The sequence below is a fragment of the Ctenocephalides felis genome, unplaced genomic scaffold (assembly GCF_003426905.1).
Source record: "Ctenocephalides felis isolate EL2017-DRISC unplaced genomic scaffold, ASM342690v1 CF-g0.4_SCAFFOLD_00845, whole genome shotgun sequence".
NCBI lineage: Eukaryota > Metazoa > Arthropoda > Insecta > Siphonaptera > Pulicidae > Ctenocephalides > Ctenocephalides felis.
Window position 1 is genome coordinate 91212645 of NW_020536999.1, and position 11794 is coordinate 91224438.

Sequence of the window (11794 nt, forward strand, 5' to 3'; positions counted from 1 at the left end):
AACGTTTCGAGAAATTGGTTCCATCATCTTTAATGACACAATAAGCATGCATATGTATTTAAAAACAATTAAGTCATTGAATTAAATAAAACATATGAATATATTTTAGAAATAATTCATACTTATTAATTTTTAATTAGTATATATATATATATTATATATATATATATATATTTTCTTTTAATCTATTTTAACAAATTTTATATAAATATTTAATCTTCTATCCGATTGAAGCATCTCTGACACTCGCGATCCATCGACATGTTTTATTTCAAATCCTCAGGAAGGTGTTAAAAGAATTTCCGAAACGTAAATTTTCAACATGATTTTAATCAGAGAGAGAAATAAGAATGAAGAAATGTTTGGAATAAACATATTTCAGACATTAATCCCTCTGCGCTTTTTCTAAAATCGAAAAGATAAATGTTTTAACACATTTTATAAATATAGTTATAGACTATAAACATAACTATATATATGTATCTATTTTTACCAAGCTCTTCAGAATGCACCGTTTGAATTTCGAATTTATTTTGTTCATAATGTTACTGTGATTTTCCTTACTCGCTAATTGCCACCACAGTTAGTTCATGATCTTCTCGAGCTCCAAATTTAGTAATCTAATTATTTTTCCATAATAAACAAGTCAGTGTCTAGTTCAAATAAGTCTTCAACTGTCGTTTTGTTATGCAAATCATCACAACTGGGTCATTTGTCAAAAGTCAAGACGGAGATGGAATCGTAAATATTTATTGTTTGGACAGACTAAAATAGCCTGACATGATCTAAAGTTATGATGAGTCGCTAATTGGCATAGTAGGGTTATGATAGAGGAAGAAAAAACCAAATGAGCAGTGCAGAAATTGGTTGCAGGATATCAGTTGACCAAGAAAAAAATACTTGTGATCATCTAGCAATAGAAGAAGATTTTTGAATCCAACATCCGAATGAACTATGCCAAGATGATATAGGAAAACCAATAAAAACTAATGAAACTTGGGATTATCCAGCAATAGAAGAATGTTTGTGAATCTAACGTCCAAGTGATAGATGGAGTCCAAATAGGGATGAAAACTGGACCAAATGTTGTTATATTTATTAGACAAACTAGCAAACCCGACGAACTCCGTTTCGCCACCAGATGGTTTTCGTGAGAAAGATGAAGAAATTTTTTGTTTGTTTTATATTTGAAAAGGAAAAATTTGATTTTATTGCACAACAGTAATGAATTTATTTCGATTACAAAAATGAAGTGTTTTCTAGTTGAACTTCTCTAAGTAAATGAAAGTGAATCCGCAAATTAATCCGTTTCATTGAAGTTCTCTTTGGTAAACCACATTTTTTGTTTTTCGGTCTGACGTTAACACAAACAAACGGCGATGGTTTTCCAACTCGTGAACAGGCAACGTATAACTGCCCATGTGAAAAACAATGATTTTCTAGATAATTTATTTGAAATTTATCCCGAAAACACTAAGCGATTGGCCTTGCGACTTGTTATTGCGAACACAAGGCTAACTGGAAATTGCAATCGTTTGAAGTCAAACGGAAGACCAGTCAGAATCATTGGTATGTCACCAAATCGCCAGCATATTTTTGATTGAATGGTGAAATTCTATGCGTGTACATCATATTTCTTGACGGCAAGAATTGCTCGTTGACTTAACCAGCATAATTCTGATAATTCTTCAAAATACTTCAAAAAAGACATAATCAAAATCAGGAAAAATTATAAAATGGTAATAAGGCCATTTGAATAGATCAGTTCTAGGTAAAATATATTAATTAGATGGTATTCTTTCAGTTAGCCTTAAAACGTATCACCAATTTTATTGTTAGCTGATCAACTATCTAAAAAATATTTAGAACTGAAACTTAACCTTTTATCTATTTAGAACTGAACTTGACCTTTTATCTATTTAGAATTGAAACTTGACCTTGAATTTTTTTTTTCCAGATATGCCACACCATATCCATTTGGCTGACAGTCACCTTGGCGTTTGGAGGTACATTGCCATCGCTCATCCACAAAAGAACTCCAGATGGTGCAGAATGGAGACGACCATAATTGCCATAGCAATGGCATACGTTTCGTGTCCTTTGATCTGCATACCTTTGTATTTGGCGTTCAGGTGAGGAAATTAAACATCAGCTTTTTCCAATAGACTTTCCTATTTATTGCAAATTCTATAAAAAACGTGGGTGCATCATGATATGCGTAGATGCTTTTTATTTAATATTTTTAAAATAGACAGATTTTATGCAGAATGCATTAGCATTAATTAAAGTACAACTTACGCATCCATTAAACAAGAAGATTTTTTGCAGTTTGTTTTGCTACACAACGTCGATATTAAAATATAAAGCATAGTTCACACAAATGGACTTGAAAGCCGTGCACAATTTTAGTTTAAATCTTAAAATTCCTTTCGACTAAATATTTATCCAGGTAGCGAAAATAGTTCTGACGCAAAACCGTTTTTGTTTGTTAATTCTTCTGCTGTTTCTGCTGTTTTTGCTGCTTTTGTATTTTCTGCAGCGTGTTTACGACATCATGGCGGTCGCAATATACTTTACACTTTACGACTTTCGAGGATTAACTCCCAAATAAACAGCTTAAAGAGATTCCGGACGGTTTAATTACTTTTTAAACATTATTCAGTTCATTAGCTGCGAAGAAAAAATAATCGAGGCCCGAGGAAAGGATAACAGATTAACATACTGATCCAACCCAGTTTCCTTTCGCTTCAGAACAATATTTGGTGAAAAATATATAATAGTGCCATAAATATCTTGAAACTCCATCCAATATAAAATCAGTAGAGTTTTTTTTCGCGTCCAATGTCCAATTTTTCAACTATGCAATTACTATTACTATGTGATGTGAAGTGAACCTATATTGAGTCTCTAGATTGTCATTAGAGTTCGTTTATCGCCCCATTTAATAATAGGACGCATATCCTGACACCAATTTTCATTTATATAAAATTAAACAGATCTGTACGATATGAAGTGAGCTCATGTTGTCTCCAGCTGGTCAGTAGAGTCCTTTTCTCTCTGGTTTTATTTGATATGAAGTTAGTCCTTATACGGACAAGTTCACGTGTGTGTGTGTTTCTTCTACGGTTGGTAAAACTGTCGTAAAAGTCATGACTAATGATGACGGACACTTTCGTTTACCCTGTGTGACGTTATTAGTGTTCTGGCAGTATTAAAAAAAAATATATGAGTTTTACGACGCCTTTACGACTTCTTAGGAGAGGACAGAAATCTTCTACGTGGCCTTTTTAATATACTCGTGTGTATATGTGTGTATGTGGGTACATGTCATACTTTAATCATAACATAATTTCTTGGATCAGATTATTATTGATATTGCTAAATAAATACCTTAGTACCAACAAAGCACTACTTGTTTAAGATTTTGACAAAACTGACATTTTTGCATTTATATATGAGATGCAAGTAATACCAATTATCCTTACTTTAATACTAATTTAATATCACAAATAATCAATCCAAAAATGTATTTTAATATTGTAATATATTTTATTTAATTGATAAATTCTCAAAAATTCTGGACTGATTCTAAAAATTCAAAAGCTATTTGAAGAAATACCATAAGGACTTACGTTTACGGTGTAAAACGATTCAGAACGACTGGTCTGCTGTAACTTACATTATAACATATATTTTTTGTATTAAAAAGGATTTATATAATAAATAAATGTATGAAATTGATACTATAAATAGTGCAGTGGGTAAATATGATAATATAATCAGAACGTCTGGTTTCCATCATATAAAATACATAAATAGCTGTCCAAATTTTATGTGGCTATTTTATTATTATTGCTGTTTTGATTATATATATATGTATATATATATATATATATATACATATATATATATATACATGATGTATATATATATGTATATATATATATATATATATACATATATTACAGATTTCGTCTGAATGTTGCATAGAACACAGATTCTGAAACAATCATGTTACGGCATCCATGTAACTCATATAATCAAGCACCAAAAATTAATTTATAATAATGATAGACATTTCTCATATTTTTAGAATATCTTGAAATATCTATATTAAACAATAATAATTCTAATATATCAAACGCAAGCTAAAAAAATTAGGCATACGTAGACAGATGAGCAGGTAGTCAGGTGAATTGGCAGATAGGTAAACTGGTGGACAGGTAAATTGAAGGATATTTAAAATGGTAGACAGGACAACTTGTAGATAGACGAATATGTAGACAGATAAACAAGTTTCAGGTTAACTGGTAGACATGTAAAACGGGATGACAGAAAAATTGGTTGACAGGTAAATTGGTAGACAGGTAAATTGGTAGACAGGTAAAATGGCGGATTGATAAACAGGTTAATAGGTAAATTGGTGAAAAGATAAATTGATAAACAGGTAAATTGGTAGACAGATAAACAGCCTGAGAGGTATACTGGCGGACAGGTAAATTGTTGGGCAAGTAATCTGGAGGACAGGAAAGAAACGAAGAGAAATGGTCATTTACAGCAGACTGATTGACAAGAAAACTTGTAGAATAGATGTAACAATTACGCATTTTTGTTCAAATTTTTATTTGAAAGTAAACCACCCTTTGCGTGAACGAGTACAGCTAGTATATTATAAAATCTTTATTATTGCGACCCACAGTTTGATGTTCACCTTCAGACCAAACATTTCATCAAACGATAAAAAATCTTTACGACCGCCGGCGGTCATAAAATGGTCTCACTTGGTAACATATACAAACAATCCTATATAAATATATACAAATCGAAGAGGTCTATGGTGTAATATACGAAATCTGTGTTTTCCAGAGGTTTAGAGTCATTCTGAATCGATTGACGTGATTTATAAAAATTAACAATTATAAAAATGAATTTTGAGAAAAATTGAGAAAAAACACGTTAGCTTGACAGCTTAAACTTATTAGAATGGTTTAAGATATTTTTACTTAAATAATGTAATATTGTTTTATTTAAACCAAATGATGCCCATTTCTTTTCTTTCTTTTGATATATTGCAATTATTATTAAAACAACATGTAAAAGTGTCCATTTTAATCGTAAATTTCATTCAAATTAATTTTCGGCGCTTGATTATGTAAGTTACATGGAGATTTTCAAATTTCTTTGCTCCCAGGAGTTCAAATGCTTCCAAAATAATAAAAAAAATCCCTGAAAGTTTTAGATCTTAATATTAACTTTGTTAATATTGATAATAATAGTGATAAAGCCCTTATGTTTGCAAATAGGAAAAATTTATAAAAAATTTAATAAAAGATGAACACTTTCTAACATTACAATGCCTAACTCAATATACTTACAAATCACTCACAAATTGATATATTGATATCCTTTTTGTCTTGCCTTAAGACAAAATGCCACTTACGTCTAGTGATGTGTTTTGCTTTGTTTTCAGCATTAAAGAAAAACGTGAGGTCTTGACACTATCAGGATATCCCATCAACAACAACACGCCTTTGGAAGACAGGAAAAACGCAACCATTTATTTAGTCGACAAAGTGAGTCATTAAATTTTATATATACATATATATATATATATATATATATATATATATATATATATATATATATATATATATATATATATATATATATATATATGATAGTTTTGTCGACGTTGATACATGTTTGTAATATTTTTAGCAGCCCAACCGTCGAATTAAAAAAGATTAAATAACAAAATTATTTATTCCATTAAACGTTTCGACATTTGATGTGTGTCATCATTCAGTAATCTAAAAAAACATATAACATAAATACACAGTTGATGATAATTATAAATATATAAAAGGAGGAAATTATACATACCAAACCAGGAAAAACAACAGAAAAAAATATTTATGATGTAAAATTGATTGAGCACTAGATTTGTGTAAAATAATAAAATACTATTATATTAACGAACGAGAAATAGAAGGAGCACATATTGCCCTCCTATATTTATTGTTATTGATAGCATTGCATTGTGGTCACTGATCAAGGTTACAGCGCAGTGTAGTACCCGCACGTGTAATGAAGGAGTGTGAGAGAGTTGTGAGAAACGAAATATATGTCTTCTCTGTTTTTCTTTCCCCTTTCGTTTCTCACAACTCTTTCCTATATGTTTTTTTTTAGATTACTGGATGATGACACACATCAAGTGCCGAAACGTTTAATGGAATAAATAATTTTGTTATTTAATCTTTTTTTAATTCGACGGTTGGGTTGCAAAAAAATATTACAAATATAAAAATATACTATTTTTAACTTCCAGAGTGAACTAGGTCGTGCAAATGGCGAAATGTTACTGAACGTCAATTTCTGGATCTACAGTGTCGTCATCAAGATCATCCCTTGCATTGCCTTAACAGTTTTGAGCCTTAGACTGATCATGGCCTTGCTGGAGACCAAAAAAAGACGTAGGAAACTGATGCAAACATCAAATCCCAACGGTGGGTAAATAAATCCAGACGCTACATATAGTACAGTGACCTAATTGAAGATGCCCGTTTTTTACTATTTTAGTTCTGGAGGCAAAACAGGCCCTAAATCCAAAATCTAGTACGAAGCACTCGGACACCAAGGAGAGACAGACTGATCGAACGACTAGGATGTTGCTGGCGGTTCTTCTGCTGTTTCTGATCACAGAATTCCCTCAAGGGATTCTGGGACTCCTGAGCGCCCTTTTGGGAAACGCGTTTTTCTCCGAGTGCTACTTGAAACTAGGTAAGAGTAACAATACTTCTACTTGGTTTTGCACTAGAAAGTGTCAAATAGAGTTCAGAAGTTCTTTGTTTCTTCATTTGGTATGTTGCAAAATCTGTTGATCCATACAAGCAGCAAAAGAATGCTGTTCTCAGAGTCCATGTCTCCAGATCATACAAACTAAGGAATCTTTGTTCCTTAAAGTCAATTTTCCTTTTGCTTGCCAGTAAATTCCTTTATCCTTCAAAAAGCCCTGAATACATTGCTTCTTAAAGTCAATAACTTTGATTTAATCAAATTAATTTAAAATAATGCGTCTGCAGATTCGCTCATCAGCAGAGTTTCTTTTATTAGAAACCCTAAAAATTTAGTTTAGCCCTACGTTATGTTACGTTATGTTAGACATATTTATTCTAATTTGGATATATAATTTATAGCCAAATATTTATGCAAAAGTTCATTCTCACAAGCCTTAAAAAATTACTTTACTCGAACATAAAATTTCAAAGTATAAAATAAATAGATGCCTAATACACAAAGTACACAATCAATTTATTTCTCGAATATCAATTCCTTGGTATAATTTGCATATCTTACATAACAATAATAATAATATTTTGCCATTAAATGCGAATATATCAATTTCAAACATCCTAACGAATTACATAATAACATGATACTGAACAGCACAGGAATAGACTACGAGATAGTGGCAAAATTATTGAATAGTTTATTCAATATTGTTAGAAAGTGGTTTTCGGTATTATTTTGTAGATACTTTTACTTGGATTATGTCTCATTAATTATTTAATAATTATGTTTATCTTTTTCAAAAATAATTCGCAAAAATTAGGATTTTAATTTTTTAAGGCTTAAAATTATCTAAATTCATCTATTTAAAAGAGTCATAATTAAAATTTGAAAATTACACAGACAATATGTGATATCATTGTGTGGTTAATTTGATCTACTTTTTATCTTTCAAAGGCCAAAATTATTCAAAATCATCCGTTTAAAAAGATACATAATCAAAACTAAGAAATGTACCCCCATCAATGAAGAATTTAATAATATAAAATGAAGTTTAACTAATTGTTATTAAAACTTATAGATAAAATAGATATTTTTATCTTTCATAATTAAAACTAAAAAATTGTACCAACATTTGTAAGGTCGATATTGACATTAAATTACTATTTGTTCCAAGATTCCAAAATAAGGTAACATAGACCCCAAAATGTACCAAGTGCTCTAATTAAAATTTATTTATGTATTTGAGTAACTTTCCCACCATTCTGATAATAAAATAGACCCGGGGACTTCAAAATGGTAACCAATATATAATACTCTTTGGTATAATAAAAATGATTCCTTAAAATTACTCAGTTTATTTTAAATGTTACTTGTATCGCGATTCAGCAGCAAGAGAGTTATTTTACATAGTTTTTAACATAAACATAAATATAAGATGGCGGATACGAAAATATAAGATGGCGGTCTATTGTAGGAGAACACTGTTGCCAGCATCACTAATAGTAATGGCGGGACATTTTAATTACAAATATATATATAACATTACATTTGATATTGCATAAGAAAAATGTGACAAACAATTTCGTCCTTTCTTAATACCGAATTTTTCACCTTTTTTCATACTAAAAGGGCACAAAGGACCCCAAAAATGCTTCAAACGTGACAGGTACATATTGGGGTCCTTGGTGCACTTTTAATTATTTAGAAATGTGAAAAATTATTCAGACATAATTTTGTATTAAGAGTATTGGATACCCTTTTGGAGTCCCCGGGGCTAGTAGAAGAAAATTGTAAATGTGAATGTTGAGTATTTTTTTTCATAAAAAAAGAGTTTTCTGTGGAAAATATATATAATACGCTTATTAGAAAGTTATATATGTGTTTGAGTAATTTTAACACTATCTCTCCTACTAAGAGAGTGCTCTGGGGGGTCACGAATACGTCGAGAGAGGATATTATTTCACAAACGAATAAAATGACAATAACAACTGTTCTGTATATGACAGTACATAGACACGAGACAAATATGCATACAGATACAATTAAATATATAATTAAACTAATAAAACAATCAAAACATGAATTGCCAATTGAAACCTTAAGACTTCTCTGAGCTAACAAAATACTGCATGTGTTACATAGAAAATAAAACCATAAAAAAGCATCCAATTTAAATCGATATATCTTTTATAGACTTCCATCTCATTCATACTTTACATTCAACTGTTATAAATATAAATGAAACGCCGTGTGAATACAAATCGAGTTATTAAAAAAGGGGCGAAAAATCAGCCTCCTTTTGTAGAAAAATCCTTGAATTTATTATAACGATTCCCGGAACAGTTTCGTTTAAAGAACCGCCCCCGAAGTGAAAAATAAAAAACAAATATGGAAAGAAATTATTAGGTTGAACGAACAGATGTGTATACTAAAAAACTAAGGGTGTAATATCAATTACAGTACCTGAATAATGCTTGCTGGTACATATTCCACATATGTAAATACTTTTATATTAGCACTTTTTGACAGTGGAACCGCCATTTTATTAAATGTCAAAATCTCAAAATTAGCATTTGGTAGCACGCTAAACTAAACTAAAAGTAAGATCCTGTTAAGACGTTGATGCTTAATACGATTTCCCGCATAATACCTCACTTTTTGCCGGTTTCTGCACATTTAAACACATTACTACCTTGTACCGCACAATACGCCATTTTGCATAAGACGTCGGTTCTGACAAACATTCGTTATTAATTTTATTATCACTTAATCTTATTTAAGACATTATTCTTGATATCCAATGGCGTTTTTGAAGTATACCGAGTTGTGCAAGGGTTTTTACATATACATTCATATTAATCAAATGGTTTTGAAATTATAAATATTGTTGTGAAGTTTCGTTTATTAATTTTAATACCAACATGAGCAAGAATTGAATTATTATGAATCACATTTAAAAATCAAGTTTAAAAGTTATAATGAAAAATATACAGAATTACCTACTTTATAAAGTGTTGATATATTTTATAGGAATTTAACAACTTTTCTTACAATATTGTATTGTAAAAGTAAATTGTAAGAAATTGTATTCATCAAAACTTTTCCTAAAACTTCATTTAACTTGGTGTACTACTTTATAAGTTATAATGACAAATCTGAAAATTTATCACGCAATTTGTAGAATTCAAAAGTTTTTTTTGTAAAATTTTGGTTTAAAAATGATTTTTGTTTAATTGTGATTGTGATTACTTGAAATGTTAATTAATGACCAAAATTGGGCCAAAATTTAGGAAATTTATTATAATAAATTATCTTTAAAGTTTATTATTAGCTTTACCCACTTTTACTTTACAAATTATAATTAAACATGTAAAAATACGTTATAATTCATGATTTTCTTAACCATTAATTTTTAACACAAATTAAAAAAATATTCATAAGCTAAAAAATGCTACAAAATGAGCTCTGAAAAGAATATGAACTTCAAGAGTCAATTATTAAAAAAAATATGCATCCTAGAGCTTTATATTATTAAGGAAAAATGTAAGAAATTTAATATATTAAATATTTCTCAAAGACTACATTTAATTTTGACCACAAATCTAAAAGTTACTTATAAAACCCTAGAAATGAGTCCCTACACGTAATGGCGACCGAAGAGTACTTTTTTATGACGACATCAATTTGATTTAGGTGAAGACATAACACATGACTTTCTACTTTATCTAAACAGAAAAATACATACATACACATATGTGCAAATCTACAGAAGTCCCTTCTCATAAAGATTTCCATCGGTGCCCCCTTTTTGATAAAGGACAAAAAATAAGCTAAAAGGTATCATTGATTTATGTTAGGACGTTTTTGTGGGTGATAGATTTGCGCAAAAACAGAAACTTTTGGATTCTTCGCATAAAATAGTAAAATACCTCATTTGCAATATCACACATTGGTGTTGAAAAAAATGTCGACAATTTTTGTTCGAAAAATATAACGAATTAACTTATTTGCAACACCAAACCCAAGGTTTCATCAAGAACGTCCAAAAGATTTTTGATTCTCTTCTTTCCTGTAACTATTTATGAGTTGCTCTAGGGCCTTATTTTATTAAAAAATATTGTGAAATATTTAATTTTAAACAAATTATCCAGGTACACAATTTGTATATAACGAAGACTTTGCAAAAAAATTCATCATCAACAAAAAAAAGAACCTTTTCCTAACTAAATTTGGTGAAAGCCAGTTTTCAAATCCAATTTTGGAGTACACCAAGTTCTAAGTTCGAAGTTCTTTGATTTTAAACAAATTATTCAATTTGTATATAATAAATATTTTAAAAAATAATTATAAACGAATCATTAAAACACACTGTCTCTAAAAAAATGTTTATAAGCCATATTTCAAAGTTTTAAACTTTTTAGAGTGTACAAAGTTGCTCTAGGTTTTTATAATATGAGTAAATAATAAGATTTTTTAATTGTTCCAAATATACAATTTAATCCAATGAATACTTCAAAAAATGTTCATGATGAAACAACAAAATGTACATTTTCTAAACAAATTTCATTAAAATCATTGTTCGGACGTCTTTTCGTTTTGTTATATTGGCCATGAAGGTGACAAACTTCAGGGCATTAGGCTTTACACGGAATGGTTGCTACCCCATAGGTTGTTATAATAATCTCTATAATTGTAGATAATTTAATTTTAACAAATTTGCAACACCATCCATCTCAAACAAAACTTTAAAAATTTACAAGAGATGAATTAAAAAAAAATACACATGAAAATATAATATTCCTATACTATGAATAGTAAAGATGGGAACTCAAGGCGCATTTCTCAATCTACATTGTTGAGTTTTTATGCATTTTTAAATTTTATTGCCGACTGCAACGGAATTGCATTATTTTAATGGACGACTTGACCTACATGAAAGAAAAAGACAGGATCGCACTCTTAGACATTGAAAAAAAGGGCTAGGTGCCCTTAGGCAAAATAA

General features: G+C 29.8%; 1 protein-coding gene across 1 annotated transcript in view; it reads left to right on the forward strand.

Moving 5' to 3' along the window:
• The window catches only part of LOC113363008, a 13899-nt gene extending 2828 nt beyond the window's left edge, over nt 1-11071 (forward strand). The window contains exons 2-6 of the mRNA XM_026605498.1: nt 1958-2132; nt 5471-5573; nt 6329-6506; nt 6580-6780; nt 10944-11071. Of these exons, the coding sequence (XP_026461283.1) occupies nt 1958-2132; nt 5471-5573; nt 6329-6506; nt 6580-6780; nt 10944-11071 (785 nt within the window). The remainder of the gene's footprint in view (nt 1-1957; nt 2133-5470; nt 5574-6328; nt 6507-6579; nt 6781-10943) is intronic.
• The last annotated feature ends 723 nt before the right edge of the window (nt 11072-11794 follow it).